This window comes from Pimephales promelas, chromosome 20 (genome assembly GCF_988280905.1).
Source record: "Pimephales promelas chromosome 20, fPimPro1.hap1.1, whole genome shotgun sequence".
Taxonomy (NCBI): Eukaryota; Metazoa; Chordata; class Actinopteri; order Cypriniformes; family Leuciscidae; genus Pimephales; species Pimephales promelas.
Window position 1 is genome coordinate 5463690 of NC_142788.1, and position 23334 is coordinate 5487023.

A 23334-nucleotide genomic window follows, 5' to 3' on the forward strand; every position below is an offset into this window, starting at 1 on the left:
CCCCATATCTCGGCCTGTGGGGGCGCTAGAGCCTCGGGCTAGGGCCCGTTGGAGAGGGCCCCTAGAGACCCCAAGTTGACCCGAGTTTGGTGCATCTGGGCGGCTTGGTCCCAGAGTTATAGCCGTTCAAACTTTAGGGTTTATGCTCACTGGCCTTCAACACATAAGCTGCAAATGGACACAATCCCGCCTGCAATCATTTGAATGGGTTTTCGGGTAGTATATTTCTAAAATAGTGGGTTATTGGACACATAGTGGGTTCTTGGACAGTTGGTTATTGGACAAATAGTGGGTTATTGGACAGTTGGTTATTGGACAAATAGTTGGTTATTGGACAGTGGGATAGATTGCAAGTGGGATTCTGTCCATTTCCAACTTATTGCATGGAGGAAGAGGTTAGTACATTTGAAAAATAGTGGGTTATTGGACAAATAGTGGGTTTTTGGACAGTTGGTTATTGGACAAATAGTGGGTTATTGGACAGTTGGTTATTGGACAAATAGTTGGTTATTGGACAGTGGGATAGATAGCAAGTGGGATTCTGTCCATTTGCAGCTTATTGCATGGAGGCTGAGGTTAGTACATTTGAAAAATAGTGGGTTATTGGACAAATAGTGGGTTCTTGGACAGTGGAATTATGGGATGGCACTTGGTTCTACAGACTCAGGGGCCCCAGCTGAGTGCAGGAAAGTAGTTTTTATCCAAATATCTTGAAAGCTAAGCTTAAAAACCACTGCCCAAATACACACTATTTGACCAATAACCCACTATTTTTCAAATGTACTACCCCCGACCTTCATGCAAAAAGCTGCAAATGGACGGAATCCCGCCTGCAATCAATTCAATGGGAATTTGAGTATGGTATTTTTTTGACTTTTTTTTGACCAATTTTTTTCTTGATAAAAACTATATTACTGCACTCAGGGGGGCCCCCTGAGTCCGCGGCACCAAGCGCCATCCCATAATTCCACCGTCCACGAACCCACTATTTTTATAATGGCACAAATGCTACGTGGGATCTCGATATCTCAGCCCAGGAAGGGTCTAGAGCCTCCATTTTTTCACTCAGGTCTAAGTCCCAAGGCCCTCTATCCGAATCCCGAGTTTCGAGAAGATCGGAGAAACTTGTTTTTTCGGACCAAAAAAACCGACAGGGGTACCCCTGTCGCTTTTTTTGGCTCAAAATTTTGACTTTCTCCGATCTTCTCGAAACTCGGGATTCGGATAGAGGGTCATGGGACAAGGACCTGAGCGAAAAAATGGAGGCTCTAGACCCTCCCAGAGCTGAGATATCGAGATCCCACGTAGCATTTGTCCCATTATAAAAATAGTGGGTTCGTGGACGGTGGAATTTGGGGGCGGCGCTTGGTGCCGCGGACTCAGGGGGCCCCCCTGAGTGCAGTAATATAGTTTTTATCATGAAAAAAAATGGTCAAAAAAAAGTCAAAAAAATACCATAACCAAATCCCCATTCAATCGATGGCAGGCGGGATTCTGTCCATTCGCAGCTTATTGCATGAAGATCGGGGTTAGTAGATTTCAAAAATAGTGGGTTATTGGACACATAGTGGGTTCTTGGACAGTGGAATTATGGGATGGCACTTGGTTCTACAGACTCAGGGGCCCCAGCTGAGTGCAGGAAAGTAGTTTTCATCCAAATATCTTGAAAGCTAAGCTTAAAAACCACTGTCCAAATACCCACTATTTGTCCAATAACCCACTATTTTTCAAATGTACTTACCCGGACCATCATGCAATAAGCTGCAAATGGACAGAATCCCGCCGGCAATCTATTCAATGGGTTTTCGGGTAGTATATTTCTAAAATAGTGGGTTATTGGACAAATAGTGGGTTATTGGACAGTTGGTTATTGGACAAATAGTGGGTTATTGGACAGTGGGATAGGTTGCAGGTGGGATTCTGTCCATTTGCAGCTTATTGCATGGAGGCAGAAGTTAGTACATTTGGAAAATAGTGGGTTATTGGACAAATAGTGGGTTTTTGGACAGTTGGTTATTGGACAAATAGTGGGTTATTGGACAGTTGGTTATTGGACAAATAGTGGGTTATTGGACAGTTGGTTATTGGACAAATAGTGGGTTATTGGACAGTGGGATAGATAGAAAGTGGGATTCTGTCCATTTGCAGCTTATTGCATGGAGACTGAGGTTAGTATATTTGAAAAATAGTGGGTTATTGGACAAATAGTGGGTTTTTGGACAGTTGGTTATTGGACAAATAGTGGGTTATTGGACAGTTGGTTATTGGACAAATAGTTGGTTATTGGACAGTGGGATAGATAGCAAGTGGGATTCTGTCCATTTGCAGCTTATTGCATGGAGGCTGAGGTTAGTACATTTGAAAAATAGTGGGTTATTGGACAAATAATGGGTTATTGGACAGTGGGATAGGTTGCAGGTGGGATTCTGTCCATTTGCAGCTTATTGCATGGAGGCTGAGGTTAGTATATTTGAAAAATAGTGGGTTATTGGACAAATAGTGGGTTCTTGGACAGTGGAATTATGGGATGGCACTTGGTTCTACAGACTCAGGGGCCCCAGCTGAGTGCAGATACATGGTTTTTATCCAAATATCTTGAAAGCTAAGCTTAAAAACCACTGTCCAAATACACACTATTTGACCAATAACCCACTATTTTTCAAATGTACTACCCCCGACCTTCATGCAAAAAGCTGCAAATGGACGGAATCCCGCCTGCAATCAATTCAATGGGAATTTGAGTATGGTATTTTTTTGACTTTTTTTTGACCGTTTTTTTTCTTGATAAAAACTATATTACTGCAATCAGGGGGGCCCCCTGAGTCCGCGGCACCAAGCGCCATCCCATAATTCCACCGTCCACGAACCCACTATTTTTATAATGGCACAAATGCTACGTGGGATCTCGATATCTCAGCCCAGGAAGGGTCTAGAGCCTCCATTTTTTCACTCAGGTCTAAGTCCCAAGGCCCTCTATCCGAATCCCGAGTTTCGAGAAGATCGGAGAAACTTGTTTTTTCGGACCAAAAAAACCGACAGGGGTACCCCTGTCGCTTTTTTTGGCTCAAAATTTTGACTTTCTCCGATCTTCTCGAAACTCGGGATTCGGATAGAGGGCCATGGGACAAGGACCTGAGCGAAAAAATGGAGGCTCTAGACCCTCCCAGAGCTGAGATATCGAGATCCCACGTAGCATTTGTCCCATTATAAAAATAGTGGGTTCGTGGACGGTGGAATTTGGGGGCGGCGCTTGGTGCCGCGGACTCAGGGGGCCCCCCTGAGTGCAGTAATATAGTTTTTATCATGAAAAAAAACGGTCAAAAAAAAGTCAAAAAAATACCATAACCAAATCCCCATTCAATCGATGGCAGGCGGGATTCTGTCCATTCGCAGCTTATTGCATGAAGAAAGGGGTTAGTAGATTTCAAAAATAGTGGGTTATTGGACACATAGTGGGTTCGTGGACAGTGGAATTATGGGATGGTGCTTGTTGCTACAGACTCAGGGGCCCCAGCTGAGTGCAGGAAAGTAGTTTTCATCCAAATATCTTGAAAGTTAAGCTTAAAAACCACTGTCCAAATACCCACTATTTGTCCAATAACCCACTATTTTTCAAATGTACTTACCCGGACCATCATGCAATAAGCTGCAAATGGACAGAATCCCGCCGGCAATTTATTGAATGGGTTTTCGGGTAGTATATTTCTAAAATAGTGGGTTATTGGACAAAAAGTGGGTTCTTGGACAGTTGGTTATTGGACAAATAGTGGGTTATTGGACAGTGGGATAGATTGCAGGTGGGATTCTGTCCATTTGCAGCTTATTGCATGGAGGCTGAGGTTAGTACATTTGAAAAATAGTGGGTTATTGGACAAATAGTGGGTTATTGGACAGTGGGATAGATTGCAGGTGGGATTCTGTCCATTTGCAGCTTATTGCATGGAGGCTGAGGTTAGTACATTTGAAAAATAGTGGGTTATTGGACAAATAGTGGGTTATTGGACAGTGGGATAGATTGCAGGTGGGATTCTGTCCATTTGCAGCTTATTGCATGGAGGCTGGGGTTAGTACATTTGAAAATAGTGGGTTATTGGACAAAAAGTGGGTTCTTGGACAGTTGGTTATTGGACAAATAGTGGGTTATTGGACAGTGGGATAGATTGCAGGTGGGATTCTGTCCATTTGCAGCTTATTGCATGGAGGCTGAGGTTAGTACATTTGAAAAATAGTGGGTTATTGGACAAATAATGGGTTATTGGACAGTGGGATAGGTTGCAGGTGGGATTCTGTCCATTTGCAGCTTATTGCATGGAGGCTGGGGTTAGTACATTTGAAAATAGTGGGTTATTGGACAAATAGTGGGTTATTGGACAGTTGGTTATTGGACAAATAGTGGGTTATTGGACAGTGGGATAGATTGCAAGTGGGATTCTGTCCATTTGCAGCTTATTGCATGGAGGCTGGGGTTAGTACATTTGAAAATAGTGGGTTATTGGACAAATAGTGGGTTATTGGACAGTTGGTTATTGGACAAATAGTGGGTTATTGGACAGTGGGATAGATTGCAAGTGGGATTCTGTCCATTTGCAGCTTATTGCATGGAGGCTGAGGTTAGTACATTTGAAAAATAGTGGGTTATTGGACAAATAGTGGGTTATTGGACAGTGGGATAGATTGCAGGTGGGATTCTGTCCATTTGCAGCTTATTGCATGGAGGCTGGGGTTAGTACATTTGAAAATAGTGGGTTATTGGACAAAAAGTGGGTTCTTGGACAGTTGGTTATTGGACAAATAGTGGGTTATTGGACAGTGGGATAGATTGCAAGTGGGATTCTGTCCATTTGCAGCTTATTGCATGGAGGCTGAGGTTAGTACATTTGAAAAATAGTGGGTTATTGGACAAATAGTGGGTTATTGGACAGTGGGATAGATTGCAGGTGGGATTCTGTCCATTTGCAGCTTATTGCATGGATGCTGGGGTTAGTACATTTGAAAATAGTGGGTTATTGGACAAATAGTGGGTTATTGGACAGTTGGTTATTGGACAAATAGTGGGTTATTGGACAGTGGGATAGATTGCAAGTGGGATTCTGTCCATTTGCAGCTTATTGCATGGAAGCTGAGGTTAGTACATTTGAAAAATAGTGGGTTATTGGACAAATAGTGGGTTATTGGACAGTGGGATAGGTTGCAGGTGGGATTCTGTCCATTTGCAGCTTATTGCATGGAGGCTGGGGTTAGTACATTTGAAAATAGTGGGTTATTGGACAAATAGTGGGTTATTGGACAGTTGGTTATTGGACAAATAGTGGGTTATTGGACAGTGGGATAGATTGCAAGTGGGATTCTGTCCATTTGCAGCTTATTGCATGGAGGCTGAGGTTAGTACATTTGAAAAATAGTGGGTTATTGGACAAATAGTGGGTTATTGGACAGTGGGATAGATTGCAGGTGGGATTCTGTCCATTTGCAGCTTATTGCATGGATGCTGGGGTTAGTACATTTGAAAATAGTGGGTTATTGGACAAATAGTGGGTTATTGGACAGTTGGTTATTGGACAAATAGTGGGTTATTGGACAGTGGGATAGATTGCAAGTGGGATTCTGTCCATTTGCAGCTTATTGCATGGAAGCTGAGGTTAGTACATTTGAAAAATAGTGGGTTATTGGACAAATAGTGGGTTATTGGACAGTGGGATAGGTTGCAGGTGGGATTCTGTCCATTTGCAGCTTATTGCATGGAGGCTGGGGTTAGTACATTTGAAAATAGTGGGTTATTGGACAAATAGTGGGTTATTGGACAGTTGGTTATTGGACAAATAGTGGGTTATTGGACAGTGGGATAGATTGCAAGTGGGATTCTGTCCATTTGCAGCTTATTGCATGGAGGCTGAGGTTAGTACATTTGAAAAATAGTGGGTTATTGGACAAATAGTGGGTTATTGGACAGTGGGATAGGTTGCAGGTGGGATTCTGTCCATTTGCAGCTTATTGCATGGATGCTGGGGTTAGTACATTTGAAAATAGCGGGTTATTGGACACATAGTGGGTTCGTGGACAGTGGAATTATGGGACGGCGCTCGGTGCCACGGACTCGGGGGCCCCGGCCGAGCGCAGGCGAGTGGTTTTCGTCACGACCGGAACTCCGATCGAAACGTCCATCGAAAACGCGGCCCGAATCCCCGCCCGACGGGTCGGCGGCGGGGCCGCGTCCGATCGCTGCGCGTCGGGCCGACCGAAAAAAAAAAAAAAAAAAAAGCGGGTTATTGGACGGATAGTGGGTCCGTGGGACGGGGGCGTGGCCCGGGAGCGGTCCCGGGACGTTTTCGCGAATATAGCGGGTTATTGGACGAATAGTGGGTCCGTGGGACGGGGGCGTGGCCGGGGGGCGTTCCCGAGACGTTCGGCGAATACAGTGGGTTATTGGACGAATAGTGGGTCCGCGGGACGGGGGCGTGTCCGGGGGCGGGCGGGGGGCGTTCCCGAGACGTCCCCCCGATTTAGTGGGTAGTCGGACGAATAGTGGGTCCGCGGGACGGGGGCGTGGCCGGGGGTCCGGGGGCGGGTCGCCGGACCCCCTGTGGGAGCGGTGGCCGGTCGGACGTTTAGTGGGTTCGCGGGACGTTCCGGGGACGGCTCCCCCGTGGGGGTCGAGGCGGAACTGCCCCCGCGCCCCCCGGACTCGGGGCCGCTCCCGTCGGCCCCCCGGGGGGCTCGGGGCCCGGCCCGCCCGCCCGCGCGCCCCCCCGCGCCGGGCGAGGCCCGGGGGCGCCGTCGGCCGGACCCCCAAAAATTTCGGGGGGCCGGCGCGCTCGTCCGGGGACCGCCGTCCGCGGGGGGACTCCCCGCTGGTGGAGCGTACCTTTTTCAAAGTTTTGGACTAGCTAGAGGTAGCGGTCACTGGACACAGCTGCCTCGCAATGGACCGCTTTATTGGAGGGACAGCCTCGTAACCCTTCACCGTAACCCCCACGGTTCAGAGACATCAATACGAATGGCTCCGAAGCGAAAGGCAACTACTGCGTGCATCCACTTCCGTATTTATGGAGGCGGAGTGTGTGTGTGTGTGATGCGAATCACGCACAGCAATTACATTGGCTCATTTAATGAATAGTACTCGAAGAACATTGGCTCTCTGACGCGATCCCCATTCAGTCGACGGCCAACTACTTCCAACGTTATTGACTGAAAAAGAACCCTTTATACAGTGTCTGAAATGGATAGCTCAGTAAAAAGTGTACATGTATATATATATGAAGAGTTCAGATGCAAAAGCCTCTAAATGCTATTTGAAATTTTCTTGTTTAATGATGATTTTTGTCAAACTTGTATATTTAAGTTCAGTAATTTCACTTACATAACAATTAATAGGTAATTATCATTATCATTTAAGTGAAATCACTGAACTTAAATATACAAGTTTGATAAAAATCATCATTAAAGAAAAAATTTCAAATGGCATTTAGAGGCTTTTGCATCTGAACTCTTCATATATGTACTGTATATATATATATATATATATATATATATATATTGTAACGGTCACCAGGTGGAGTGCCCTTGAGAGTCACCAGAGGGCACTCCACACCAGATGTTCATGTTTCCCTCACAACTACATTTCCCAGAACTCACTGCCCGGACTCATCACTGATCACATTCACCTGTACCTCATTCACTGATTGCATTCACCTGTGTCTCATCCTGTTAGTGTGTCTATATGTACCTTGTGTTCACATTCGGTGTTTGTGAAGTCTTGTTTAAGTGTTACACTGCATTTCTGAGCGTTTTCCGTGTTTGTTTTCTGGTTTTTGACGTTGGATTGTTCTTGGATTTTGATTACTGCTGCCTGCCCTGACCCCTGCCTGTTTCCCGGATTCCCACTGTGTATTCTCCATTGTCCTGTCTGCTAATTCTCGACCCTGCCTGTACGACTAATCTTAAATAAAGCTGCATTTGGATCTTCATCTCCAATCATTTATAATTCGTAATCATAATCATATCTGTAATCATTTATGATTTACACAATTTATTATCACAACTTATTTTATATTCTAAAGCATACAGTAAATGCTAACACTGTACATCATGCCATCTTGAATACTGTTTTTTGCACAAGCAAGCGATTTAAGATTACATTAAAAACAGCAGAATGGTTAATCAGTATTCGTGCACATCACTGTTTTATTTAAGTTATTTCACTTAAAACATTACAGGCTGCAATAAAACTGTACATCCGGGAGTGCACTCACTGAATGTTTGAGTGATGAAGGTTTGGATTGCTATACACAGTGACTTGAGCACATTCACTGCATTGACCAGAGATTCACTTGATAGTGAAAATTAACTTTCATGTTTGGTTTAGCAAGAGAATCACGAGGAGCAGGAAAAAATAAAAAATGTTTTCATTCGAATTAATTTTTATTTATTTAAATTTAATACAATTTTTATTTATTCATTTGTTTTCACGGGTACAAGCAGACCCGGTCTCTGTCCCTAAATAAATAATTAAATTAAAGTGCATCGAGAGAGCCCCATCGCTATTGCTGTTTTTTAGTTAAATTCATGTTGCACTGCCATTTGACGTCGACCTAATTTCCAGCTTAATTGACCTTGCTTTGTTATTTCATATGTTCACATGAAACAGGTCCATTTCTGACTGCTTACTACTACATATTTTCTACTGCAAGGTGCATGTTAGAATAATTACTTTAGCCCAAATAATAGAGCATGGGTTTGATTCCTAGGGAATGCATGACATGATAAAAAAAAAAAAAAAACCCAACAACAACAACTCAAAGTTAATGTAAGTCGTTTTGGATAAAAGTGTTTGCCCAGTTCATAAATATAAATGTAACTGTATGCCATTTCACAGCCCCAACCCACACAGTATGAATTCTTATATTTTATCGGTGCTATTTATGTAAACATTTGCTAGACATACTTTTGAAAAACATTACTAGATCCTCATGTTTTATTCCACTCCACTGTCCAGCATCCCTTGTGAATGGCTCCTAAAACTAGGGCTTGAATAATACATGCTGATTTTGAGACTCTGCATAAAGAGTCTGCCAGAATACCACAGTACCTGGGAATTTTATTTCAGGCATTCAGTGGTAATTATGGTATTACTGTTTTTATGTTACCACCCCGAAATCTCATAATCCCGCAGATGTACATTGAATATCTTAACGCTCTGTGGTCTGAGGTGCTGTCTGGGTCCTGGAGGCTAAAGTCCAAAGTCTAAATTTAAATGTGGCTAAAGTGTGATTACACTGTATTCAGCACAAACTATGCTACAGTAATATCTCAGCAGCTTGTGTGTAAAAGTTTTTAGTTTTGAGATAATGACACTGAAATAAGGTCATAAAACCCATACTAATTATTTCTTCACAAGACTTTTGAAAATTGTATCACATGGCCTATCGTTATGAGGAGCCTTGCACAAAGAATGAGGAGAGATTTAAGATTGGAAGCTCGTTGCATGTTCAGTGTTTGCCGAAATTAGATTTTGTATGAAAAATGTACAGGCTTGTCCACTCTGAATATTGATAAATCCCCGATAGTTTGAAACAAAAATAACCATTCTGGATAGCAAAAACGATTTATTTTGTATGCTATTCAAGCTCTTGTTAAGGTGCCCTTTCATTGCGAACAGAAATCCAAACCACCGAAAAAAGATAAATGACTGTGTCATTTACTTAAAGTGCATTTTTTTAGATTGGTCTATTTGAAAATCATGGTTTCTGGTATAAACAGGTTTTGTTCAGTTTGTCTTAAAGCATATAACAACCGCCATAGTAAAAAAAATAAAAAAAATAAAGACATTTCATTTTATTTTGTGTTGATGTACATAAAATGTCTCGGTTGCGTATATGCAACCCTCCGTGATCCCATTCAGTCCGGTTGAAAGGGAACAATCTGACGAACTTTACTGGCTGTAGAAATCATTCTGGGTTTTATTCACTTCTCTGGTATTTTTTAGTACATAACAGAAAATATAATGCATATCTTAAAAATACATCACAACAAACATTAAGGTGTTTCGAATGTGTCTTTATTTATAGACTAATAAAATATTATCTTAAGTGAAAATTCAATTCTCGTATTATAGATAGATAGATAGATAGATGGATGGATGGATGGATAGATAGATAGATAGATAGATAGATAGATAGATAGATAGATAGATAGATAGATAGATAGATAGATAGATAGATAGATAGATAGATCTTAGCTTTAGATAGAAAGCTGTCTTAGCTTTCTGTTTCAGCACATTTTCTGGATGAGATTCAAAAACAGAGTAGTTTCCACATGTGATTATAGCTGACTACACAAACAAAAACGGGGGGGGAAAAGGAATAGCAGCATCAAAAGCCCCAGTCATCAGAGAACAGGGTCTGAGAACACGGATGCTGCATCAATGTGTTTCCAGCTGTTCAATTTGATTTAATTTGCTTTTATTATGCTGACGCCTTTAAGAGGATCAGAGAGAGAATGAGATGACCATTTTTAATGAGTCTCAAAAGGACACACTAACATCTAAAGGGGAAAAAAGATAGGCTATGTATATATAAAGAAAGAGGGGGAGACTCTTCTTTATGAGAGAGAAATGTCCCTGCTGTGAAAGAACTCTACCTGTGAGCCAAAGATGAAGGAATTGCGAAGGGAAAGAGGAAAATGGTCATGCCCAGGTCACTGATGGAGAGGTTGATGATAAAAAACTCGGCTGGCTTCAGAGATGACTTCTTGCGATAGGCAACAAACAATAGAGTAGTGTTTCCCATCAAAGACAGCACACCTGCAGTGAAAGAAATAAAGAAAGAATGAAAAATGCTATACAAATAAATGTGACTTGACTTGAAAAGAACATGTTGCTATGCAGACAGAATCTGTTATTTAAGATATAAAAATGTAAAATCAAAATGTAAGGATTGAACAAAACCATAAACATAATTTGAGAAAAACAAAAAGATTACACTTTTAACAAAGAGTAAATACTCTCTGTATTTTTGTGACTACAGTGGCTCAAGTATAAGTAAGGGAACTCAACAATATGTCGAATGACGCAATGGGGAACGCCTCAGGCGTGACAGGTGTCTGAAATCAAATATCAACTCACAGTAATCAGGTTGACCGGCGACAGCCCGTGCATCATCAGCTTGAATGATGAGCGCGTCAATCTGGATGTATAAGAAGGGCGCCTTGAAACCGTGACAACATCTTTTCGTTTTCAGGGACTGTTTGTCTGTGTGATAGTATCAACGATTAAGCGCGCAGAGACGTGGAGAAACACTTTGCGCGAGTGTGCCGACTTGTGTCCAGATATTTGACACTGGAGGATTCACACGATCTGTGCGTGTTCTGCCTGAGAGAAGAGCATTCGCGGGAAGCTCTTGAGGGAGTTTTTTGCGCGAACTGAGAGTTTTCCTTTCAGAACTCTCTGCTCTCGTCTGACCCACTTCTCGAGGGAAGTGGGCGCGGCATCTGAACCCCGCGGTTCCGGTTCCCGCTCAGGCTGAGGCTCAGTGGCGGTTGAGCTCGTGGAGCTTTCAGATGGAGCTGGCAGATTATCGGGAGAGGGGCGTTAACCTCGTGGATGATCTACCAGCTGACGAGGGTGAGTTACAGATTAATGTTGAACATCTAAGAAGAGAGAAAATGAGCGCTCTCTCTCTTTGGTGAATCTGTAACTGTTCTCTTCGGGCAGGGCACGAGTTGGCTGTAATATATATATATATATATATAGAAAAGGATGTCCGTTTGGTTGAGACCGAACCATTTCAGCCCTCCTGCCCAGTGTATGCTGAGCTGGTTGACATTATGGGGCTGGTTCCTCCCCACCCATAAGCCACCAGCCCGGATGAGCCTTCTATTCCTTTCCGATCTCCACGCTGGGATCGAGAGGGTATGGAAGAATCCGTTCTCCTCACGTCTCTATCTGCATCAGCGGGCTAGTTTCGCTGCTGTGGAGGGAGCCGTGGAAAACGGATAAGTGTCGAGGCCGCCAGTGGACAAGACGTTGGCTAACTATCTCGTCTCTGGTTGGTCCTCTTCACTAAGAGCTCTGACCCTGTCATCCAAGCTGCTCAAGACATCTTCATGCTTGAATGACAGAGCGTACACGGCAGCAGGTCAGGCAGGTGCGGTTCTGCACGCCCTTGTGGTCCTCAGGCCTACCAGACCGATCTGCTGCGGGACTCCGGGCCACCAAGCAATCTGCTGTTCTGTCGGTGCTATGGTGGCCACGGAGAGACATCTGTGGGAGCTCCCACATACCGTGGTTGCCAGGTTACAGGCCTCACCAGGCCTTCCTGGTTATGAGCTCCCACTGATTGTGGTCACCGGGTTACAGGCCTCACCAGGCCTTCCTGGTTATGAGCTCCCACATGCTGTGGTCGCTGGGTTACAGGCTTCACCAGGCCTTCCTGGTTACGAGCTCCCACATACTGTGGTCGCCAGGTTAAAGGCCTCACCAGGCCTTCCTGGTTATGAGCTCCCACATACTGTGGTCGCCAGGTTACAGGCCTCACCAGGCCTTCCTGGTTATGAGCTCCCACATACTGTGGTTGCCAGGTTACAGGCCTCACCAGGCCTTCCTGGTTATGAGCTCCCACATACTGTGGTCGTCAGGTTACAGGCCTCACCAGGCCTTCCTGGTTATGAGCTCCCACATACTGTGGTCGCCAGGTTACAGGCCTCACCAGGCCTTCCTGGTTATGAGCTCCCACATACTGTGGTCGCCAGGTTACAGGCCTCACCAGGCCTTCCTGGTTATGAGCTCCCACATACTGTGGTCGCCAGGTTACAGGCCTCACCAGACCTTCCTGGTTATGAGCTCCCACATACTGTGGTCGCCAGGTTACAGGCCTCACCAGGCCTTCCTGGTTATGAGCTCCCACATACTGTGGTCGCCAGGTTACAGACCTCACCAGACCTTCCTGGTTATGAGCTCCCACATTCTGTGGTTGCCAGGTTACAGGCCTCACTAGGCCTTCCTGGTTATGAGCTCCCACACATTGTGGTCGCTACGTTACAGGCCTCAAAGGGGCCTTCCTGGTTATAGTTCCCACATACTGTGGTTGCCGGGTTACAGGCCTCACCAGGCCTTCCTGGTTATGAGCTCCCACTTATTGTGGTCGCCAGGTTACAGGCCTCACCAGGCCTTTCTGGTTATGAGCTCCCACATGCTGTGGTCGCTGGGTTACAGGCTTCACCAGGCCTTCCTGGTTATGAGCTCCCACATACTGTGGTCACCAGGATACGAGCTCTCACATACTGTGGTCGCCAGGTTAAAGGCCTCACCAGGCCTTCCTGGTTATGAGCTCCCACACATTGTGGTCGCCAGGTTACAGGCCTCACCAGGCCTTCCTGGTTATGAGCTCCCACACATTGTGGTCGCCAGGTTACAGGCCTCACCAGGCCTTCCTGGTTATGAGCTCCCACACATTGTGGTCGCTAGGTTACAGGCCTCAAAGGGGCCTTCCTGGTTATGAGTTCCCACATACTGTGGTGGTCAGGTTATAGGCCTCACCAGGCCTTCCTGGTGATGAGCTCCCACACATTGTGGTTGCTAGGTTACAGGCCTCAAAGGGGCCTTCCTGGTTATGAGTTCCCACATACTGTGGTAGTCAGTTTACAGGCCTCACCCAGCCTTCCTGAATGTGGGCTCCCACATGATGCGGTAGCCAGACTACAGCCTCACCACCTTCCCTGAGCACTTTGCTCCCACTCTGTGGTCACCAAGCTTCAGGCTTCATTGGCCTTCCTGGTTGTGAGTTGTCACATGTCAGGTTGCAGGCTTCACCAGGCCTTCCTGAATGTGAAACCCCCACATTTCGTGGTCGCTAAGTTGTAGTGGTGAGTCTTCACATGTCAGGCTGCAGGCCTCAGCGGCCTTCGTTAATGTGAGCTCCCCATGCATTGGGACTATCGGGTGTTAGGCCTTGTCAGGCCTTCCTGATTATGGGTTCCCACTTGTTGTGGCTGCCAGGTTACAGGCCTCAAGTTCGGCCTTCCTGAATTCAGAGTGAAGTACACGAACCCATACTTCACCTATTATTGTGGTAAATCACATGACAGGATGTCTTGTGTACTTTCTAAAATCCATTTCGTATGGTAAGGGTCACGCGCGGAATGCTTCGGTCCCTTCTTATGTGGCTCAGACCCCGGTCTTCCCTTGGGTCCCACTTTAAGAGGCATCCTGTCACTTAAGTAGGCTACAGGGACGCCCTTCTCTGGCTAACTTCTGGAAGAAGTAGCTTCCACTTGGTGGAGTAAGCTCCCACAGGTTGTGGTCACCAGGCTGGGTCTCACTGACCTTCCTGAGTACGAGCTCCCACCCAATGTGGTCGCCAGGTTACAGGCCTTACCAGGCCTTCCTGGTCATGAGCTCCCACACACTGTGGTCGCCAGGTTACAGGCCTCAACAGGCCTTCCTGGTTATGAGCTCCCACATATTGTGGTTGCTGGGTTACAGGCCTCACCAGGCCTTCCTGAATTCAGAGTGAAGTACACAAACCCATACTTCACCTATTATTGTGGTAAGTCACCCGACGAGATGTCTTGTGCATTTTTTAAAATCCATTTCTTATGGTGAGGGTCACGCGCGGTATGCTTCGGTCCCTTCTTATGTGGCTCAGACCCCGGTCTTTCCTCGGGTCCCACTTTAAGAGTTCTTAAGAGCTAACTTCTGGAAGTAGCTCCCACTTGGTGTGGTTTTTCAGGTACACCAGGCTAGGTCTCACTGACCTTCCTGAGTACGAGCTCCCACCGGATGTGGTCGCCAGGTTACAGGCCTTACCAGGCCTTCCTGGTCACAAGCTCCCACACACTGTGGTCGCCAGGTTACAGGCCTCACTAGGCCTTCCTGATTATGAGCTCCCACATACTGTGCTCGCCAGGTTATGAGCTCCCACATACTGTGGTCGCCAGGTTACAGGCCTTACCAGGCCTTCCTGGCCATGAGCTCCCACACGCTGTGGTCGCCAGGTTACAGGCCTCAACAGGCCTTCCTGAATTCAGAGTGAAGTACACAAACCCATACTTCACCTATTATTGTGGTAAGTCACTCGACGAGATGTCTTGTGCACTTTTTAAAATCCATTTATTATGGTGAGGGTCACGCGCGGCTTGCTTCGGTCCCTTCTTATGTGGTTCAGACTCCGGTTCTTCATCTTGGGTCCCACTCTAGATGTGTCTTTGTCGCAATACATTACGACAGGCACTTCCCTTGTTCAAGCTATCTCCCACAACTGGTGGTTTTAGGTTAGACCTTTTCATTAGACCTTTTTCGAGGTAGCCCCACATTGTGGGTCTGTCAGGTTTCTAGCTTCTGGCTTTCCTGAAGGATGAGCTTCCACATGCTGTGGTCGTTGGGTTTCAGGCCGCACAATGTACGGCCTTCCTGACATGAGCCCTCATGTATCGGAGCTCCCCACACAGGGGGTCATCAGGCCTTAGGTCTCATTGACCTTCCTGATTTTGATCCCTCTCTTAATTCCTCAGTGCTCAAAGGTGAGCACTGGGTGGAAACTCGTGGATTGAGTGTACGATTCCCGTTGTTTTGAGGTTGAGTCACACTCTCCGGGGGATCCCGTCTCTGTGATCCGAAACTCGATGGTTTCTGCCAGCTTCGTGGGCCTTCAGTTTTTGGATGCCTTTCCTAGGCAATTTCCAGAGGCTCTGTCTTGGACAGACAGGCTATGGCCAGACTGTGTGTCTTAGTACAGATCACCAGGCCAGCCTGGGGGCATTTCAGGAGGAGTGTTCTCCTGAATAGTGACTGGCTGGGGGTCCCTTTGGCCCCCTAGCCACACTCCCAAGAAGGGACCCCTTCTATTTTGAAGTTGTGGTCCTAAAGCCTTTGAGCTGGCCCAGATTTACCCACGTTATTACGTTCTGGTTTTTCTTGGTTCATTAGCTTGGGCTATGACCGGTAGGGAGTGCTGTCACTGACAGCCCGATGTAACATAGGGTGAGTGGTTTCAGTGTTCCTTGGAATTACTGGTTCTGACAGTTGTCACTGCCTTTTCGGCATGCACTCCCCTCAGCATGGCGGAGTGGGTATTTCGTTCCCCAATGCGTCATTCGACGTATTGTTGAGTTCCCTTCGAAAGGGAACGTCTCAGGTTACGACTGTAACCTATGTTCCCTGAGAACAGGGAACGAGACAATACGTCTCGTTGCCATGCCTCGGGGCCTGCCTGCAACAGTCCCTTCAGATGATAGCTGATGATGCACGGGCTGTCGCCGGTCAACCTGATTACTGTGAGTTGATATTTGATTTCAGACACCTGTCACGCCTGAGGCGTTCCCCATTGCGTCATTCGACGTATTGTTGAGTTCCCTGTTCTCAGGGAACATAGGTTACAGTCGTAACCTGAGACGTTTTTGTGCAAGAAAAAAAAAAAAAAACGCCTTTATTCGACAATTCCTTTTCTTCCTTGTAGACCTGAGACGAGAGTTCAAGAGATTTTCACGACGCGTGCCATCTGGGCCATCAAGTTTCAATTCCTTAGGCAGCCTACGTAGTAGTGATCCACATCTCAAATTTAATCAAAAATATCTTCGTTTGTGTTCCGAAGACGAACAAAGGTCTTACGGGGTTGGTACAGTATGGGGGTGAGTAATTTATGACTTAATTACTGAAGGAATTGCTGAAGGAATTACTGAAGAAATTTCATTAATGACTTATTACTGGGGAGTGTTACTTTGCTTTTTAACAAACTGAACACAAAAGTTTAAAAAACATTTTTAGAACAATATAAAATGCACTTTAAATAAATTACATCGACATTTCACTTTTTTCACTGTTTTTTTTTTTTTTTTAATTTTATGAGTATCTAATTCTGTAAAAATTTGTGGCGATTTCTGCTGGTGCAGATTTTTTGTGCCTTTATAGGATGTGAAACAAACCACAATAATGCTAAAAAACAGTACCAGCAGCAGTATGGCTAAAAACAGACATATGTATTAAGTAATTGAATGTATTAGTAATAATAACAAGAAATACCACAAACACTTCTTCCAAAATGTGGTACTTTTTTCCATAATTATCTACCTTGGTTCAATATGAACTTAAAGGTAAAAAAGAGGAAAATTCTGTCAGTTATTACTCGCTCTCATGCCGTTCCAAGACTTTTATTCATCTTCGGAGAACAATTGAAGATCTTTTTGATGAAATCGGAGAGATTTCTGTCCTTCCATTGACAGCTGTGCAACTACCTCTTTTGTGCAGCTAAAAGCTCATACAGAGATCGTAAAACTAATCCAAATGAATTAAATGAATGGTTTAGTAAAAAATTTCAGAAAATCCAAGATCGCTCTTGATCGATCTATGAAGAAAAGATTGAATTTAGAATTGTACATTATCAAACATATATATATATATATATATATATATATATATACAGTATATATATATATATATATATATATATATATATATATATATATATAGGCATATTTGTATATATTAAATCTGTTTATCATATAAAGCAATTATGTCTCTCTACAAATTTGGACTAAACCGCTTAATTCTGATGGATTAGTTTTACGATCTCATTATGAACTTTTTGCATGGGCTGTCAATGGACGGAGAACATGTGAAACATCTTCATTGATCATGGAACAACATTCCAATCAACCAAGTTTACATGTTATGTCAAGTTTAGGCTAACAACCAGGCCTTGGATATTTGGGAAGTTAATGTAAGGTTTAGGGGCAGGGATACAGTTAGGCCTAAACCTTGATCCAAAACCATTTCATTCAGAACCCAAATATTTTGATCCAGAACCATTTCTTACTTGGCAAAGTCACATTGACAATCAATGGAGGACCTGACATCTCCTAGATTTCATTAAATTATCTTAATTTCTTTTTCAAAGATTAACAAAAGTCTTACAGGTTTGGAATGACATGAATAATTAATGAAAGAGCTGACGTTAACATGATTAACATGTTTACTATCCTATTCACTATTAATTACTATCCTATCCTTTATAATAAGGCGCTTGCAGAAAAATGACTACTTTAAAAAGACACTTACCAAAGATGGTGTAGATGATTCCCAGGAGCAAGTCATTCTCTTTCGATATTTTGGACATAAACAAGTTAGTTTCAGATGAGTTTTCCATCTGCACAGAAGAAGAAGAGAAGCAAATGTAAGACCGCACATCCAGACCTTTGTTTCAGTTTGCACACATCACTTAGAATTTTTAAAGTTCATGTTGTTGGATTCTGCCTTTTTCCCAGAATTGATCAATGCATTTCAATTAGCATCTGCTCTAGTCTAAAAGAAACGAGGGTCTCATTATGTCTTACCATAAATACATTTTGCTCTAAATTGCACTCAATCCACAAAGCAAAGAGATAGCATGTTTACAGTAATGCAAAGCACACACACACACACACACACACACACAAACTATAGCATGACGGCATGTGCTGGGACTCTGAATGAAAACAATGGATTGATTTGGTAAACTGAATTATGCAATAATCTTATAACCTTATTCTGGAGCACTTTAAGTGGAGCAAAGAGCATATTCAGAGGCAACACACGCACAGTAATATGTCGGCACTTCCATTGCTTTCTCATTACAAACACATTTTGCTTTCCTCCACTTTCATCTTTAGCCTGCGGGCACCTGCCCCAGAGGAATATATCACACACAACAAATGATCCGGCGCTCCACATCCTCTCTCCTATAGCCTACGGAAAGATATTTTATCATACAAAATATTGCTCTGTGATATCAAGAACAAAACATGCATATGCATCCCACAACCAACAGACCACATCCCCTGTTAGTTCATTCAGGAAATGTCTATTGCAAGGCAACAATTCTTTCTTTGATTTATGGATTTGTCAAGTGTGCTGTCAGCCAGATGCAAAATGGGCAGTTTGATTGATGCTCTTGAGTTTTGAAAGCTATTACCCTGGTGGACAGTTGAACATCTTGACAACTGCCAAGTCAGTTACTTATCGTCGGTAGAATGCCTATAAGCGGTCCATCAAAATAAAGTGTTACCTTTTATTTGATCAATTTCAACATAAGTCTTTTGAGCACTAGAATGTCTTAACATTTAACAAGATGTTTGTCTCCTCTAAATGGTTGCTTCAAACATTGATTAATTGATTTAATTGTGTGAAATAATTATAACATTAACGCTACATACCTCTCAATGTAATTCAATATTTTGTGAATCTCTGAAGAACAACAACACATTACCCCACACATTAATCTCACATCTATGTGGTTATCTCAACATGTGTTATATACACATGGTAAAACGTCTCAGGTTACGTATGTAACCTATGTTCCCTGAGAACAAGGAATGAGACACTACGTCAAGCGCTATGGGGAAACGCCTCAGCGTGACTGATGACTGAAACACAGTAGAACCACGACAATCCCATCGGCCGACGTCAGCCATGACGTCATGCTCTAGCGCGACCAGAAAGTATAAGAGGAGCGCCTAGACAACATGTCATCCACTTCTTCGTCTGAAGGAACTGAAAAAGCAGACCAGCGGCATGGCGACGAGACGCAGTTCTCAGGGAACATAGGTTACATACGTAACCTGAGACGTTCCCTTTTGAAGGGAACTTCGAACTGCGTCAAGCGCCATGGGGAACGAGATACCCACGCTGCCATGCTGAGGGGATGCTTCAGCCACTATGGCTACAAGCAAGACACATTAACTCAAGTTAAAGCCCCTTACTGCTTAGACGTCAGGCTAACTGTAGCACTACTCCCTATGCGGCCACTGCCCGAGCTCCATGCTAAGCGAGGAAACTCCGTGAATCACACAGAGAGCTTGCCAGCTCGAGGGCATGGGAACCACAGCCCAACCTACAGAGGGGGGTCCCTTTAAAGGAGTATAGCCCGGAGCCTACAGGCCCTAGCCTGCTACTTTCAGGGGGACAAAGTCAACCCCCACACTAGGGAGGCTATCCTGCTCAACGCTGAAGCCAACAACCTGTCTTAACTCAACCACAGTCTCTAGCCAGAGACGATAGCCTCTTCAGGGTGCTATGAGAAGCGGAAGCCTCAGTAGAATGACTCTAATAAACAGAGGAGGCCTACTGCATTTACACCACTGTGGTCATGAGCTCTTCCTCATACGGTGAATAAGCTATGATGCAGAACTCGAGTAGTAAGGGGTACAACATTCTCTGTTAGTGAGAGGGCCCCTTACTACTACAAAGCTTTTTGCATTCTCAGAGTTCTCAGCAGGATTACTCTTGACTCAGAGGAGACCTGACACATGCCAGCTAAAATTCGAACCAGAGACTAATTAGACCGCTCTAAACACATAAACACAGAGCTCAGGGAGCGAAGGGCCTTGCAACGTTTATTTGAACGGGGACCTCAGTAGGATGACTCTTGAAGGAGAGGAGGCCTGACCCATTTTAGGAGAGCTAACTCGACGATCATCAGAGCGCAGGGAGCGGAGGGCCCAAAGCACCTCCTCAGATAGAGAGGGGCCCTCCCTCAAGCTCCACCTGGAATGCTGTTTGCCTGGAAGCCTCAGAGGATGACTCTCAAAGGAGAGGAGACCTTACACATGCTAACTAGACTCCATACAAGAGACTGACTGGGCCGTCCTGAAACATTAACACAGAGCTCAGGGAGCGAAGATCCTAAAGCACCTCTTCAGAGAGAGAGAGAGAGAGAGAGAGAGAGAGGGGGAGGGGCACTTCTCAACCCCCATCACATCTGTTTGCATGGAGACCTCAGCAGGATGACTCTTGAAGGAGAGAAGGCCTGTGCTATAGAACAGATCAACACAGCCACCTGTATATGCCTGTACATAAACACCTCCTCATAGAGAGAGGAGCTCCTTTTCACCTGCTGCATGCATGGTGACAAAAGGTAAGGACAGATATACATATTCTATGAGAGCTAGCTCGACAATCACCGGCGCTCAGGGAGTGAATGGCCTAAAGCACCTCATCAGATAGAGAGGGGCCACTTCAACCTCAACCTGGAATGCTGTATGCATGGAAGCCTCAGCAGGATAACTCTCGAAAGAGAGGAGGCCTGACACATGCTGAAAACAGATAGCATAGCCTAGCTAAAAACATTAGGAGCTAGCCTAATAATAACACAAGCTCAGGGAACAAAGGGCCTAAAGCACCTCCTTAGAAAGAGAGGGGCCACTTCTCAAGCTCTACCTGAAAAGTCATTTGCATAGAAGCCTCAGCAGGATGACTCTCGAAGGAGAGGAGGCCCAACTCATGCAGTAGAACAGCAGAAATTTCTACCTATGGATACCATACTAGCCATATCCACCTCTGGCCTAGCTTAGAATAAAGCGACAAAGACCCTGATCTCATCCTAACCAGGAGGGAACCGGAGGCCAATAACCCATAAATTAATTTTATTGGGTACTGCCTAACTATGTTCGTCCAAACTGAGGGCCTCTACAACAGAGGATGCTCCAATGGCTGAACTTAACTGGTCACACAGCAAAAGGCCTTAGGCCGACCATCAGAATAGATTTCTTTTTTCATCATGGGTCAGACACTGTGGGCCAGATGTTATGGACGAGGGGGAAGGAGGAAAAGGAAGGTGTGCACAGAGAAGGAGGCGTTATCTACCTCTGCCCGTGCCCGAACGCGTGCGTCTGGCCTGTGCTACTTACCTGACACCCTGCCTGTTCCTCCTGGACTCGCGCCGCCTCGACGACCTACTCCTACCAGGGGGAGGGGCACGAGTGGCGACTGAGTCCCGCTGGCCCTGTCTCTGCTCCTCAGAACGAGACGGACCAGGGCCCCCAGGCTGTCTGGGTGTGGGCCTGGACCTGCGCGGTATACAACATCTATAAGCTGCTGAGCGCGCCTTCGCTTCCCTGAACCTCCCGACCACCGCCTCAACGGAGGTCCCGAAAAGTTCAGAGGGCGAAACGGGGGCATCGAGGAGAAAAATGTTTTCTTTCTCACCGATGCCCGCCAGGTTCACCCACAGGTGCCTCTCCATGGCCACCATGGCCGCCAACGATAGACCGATTGCAGCGGCTGTCTGCTTGGTGGCGCAGAGAGCCAGATCTGTGGTGCGGCGCAACTCAGCCACCGCGTCCGGGGACAGACCCTGCCCCTGGTCCAGGTCCCTCAGCAGGTCAGCCTGGTACGCCTGCAACACAGCCATCGTGCAGTGCAGCGCCAGCCTGACCCGCTGCCGCGTATGCCCTGCCATTCAGACGAGATGTAGTCTGAAGTGGTCTAGATGGCAGGGTTGGAGCACTCAGTCTCGATGTCTCCCCCTGCGAGAGATAGCTTGCGAATGTTTCTTCAACAGGAGGCATCGGCACATACCCGTGTTCCCGCATTCCCTCCACATTCGAGTAATTTGAATGTTGGAAACGGTGAATGCGAGCCGAATACGGGTTCTTCCATGCCTTCTCAACCTCTGAATGGAGGTCGGGAAGCAAAGGAAGGCTCACCGGAGCTAATGGGGTGTGGCCGGAAAGAAAAAGCTCGTCATGTCTCCCGCGAGCAGCTTCATTCCTGACGCGCTGCCATGGCAACCCAAGCCTAGCGGTCGCGCGCTCTATCACCTCTACCAGCTCCGCATACGCGAGGCAGGGGGGCTGAGCAGGTTCAGCCATACCCACATCTTCACCTGCTTCAGCCCCACCCTGCTCGTCCGGGCTCAAAGTCAACCGAGCACTGGCTGTTTGGGCAGAAGATGCCTCAGAAAAATCATCTCTGCCCAACAGCATGTTCTCGTCACCCTCCGACGAGTCCGTGAGATTCACTCCTTTCTCAGATTCGTCGGCGAGCTCTCTCTGAGATCCCCATGATCTGAGTCTCCTCTCGGCCTCTGCGCGAGCAGGACCCGAACCGCGGGGCACAGAAAGCTGTCCTTCTTCCCTCAAAAAGAAGGACAAAAGAGAACGGAGCGTCCTCCTTGAAAGACGCTCACAGTCCACGCACTCTGCTCCCTCGAGAATAGAGCGCGCGTGCTCTTCACCCAAACAAAGCACGCAAAGGTTGTGGGTGTCACCAGGTGTGAGAAATCTCTCACACGGTTCAGCACACTTCCTAAAGCGCTTGTTAGCCATAGTCATTTCTACTCACAGTTTGCAGTAAAACAGTCCCTGAAGACGAAAAAAGTGGATGACATGTTGTCTAGGCGCTCCTCTTATACTTCCTGGTCGCGCTAGAGCATGACGTCATGGCTGACGTCGGCCGATGGGATTGTCGTGGTTCTACTGTGTTTCAGTCATCAGTCACGCTGAGGCGTTTCCCCATAGCGCTTGACACAGTTCCAAGTTCCGTTCGAAAGGGAACTGTGGAAGAAGTCGCTCTTAAACTGACCGAAGAGA

General features: G+C 45.7%; 1 protein-coding gene across 2 annotated transcripts in view; it reads right to left on the reverse strand.

Moving 5' to 3' along the window:
- The window catches only part of opn7b (opsin 7, group member b), a 188803-nt gene that overhangs the window by 66848 nt on the left and 98621 nt on the right, over positions 1–23334 (reverse strand). For both annotated transcript variants that reach the window (XM_039689905.2, XM_089124451.1), the window contains 2 exons: positions 18047–18134; positions 10636–10798 (listed from right to left, as the gene is read on the reverse strand). In XM_039689905.2, the coding sequence (XP_039545839.2) occupies positions 10636–10798; positions 18047–18134 (251 nt within the window). The remainder of the gene's footprint in view (positions 1–10635; positions 10799–18046; positions 18135–23334) is intronic.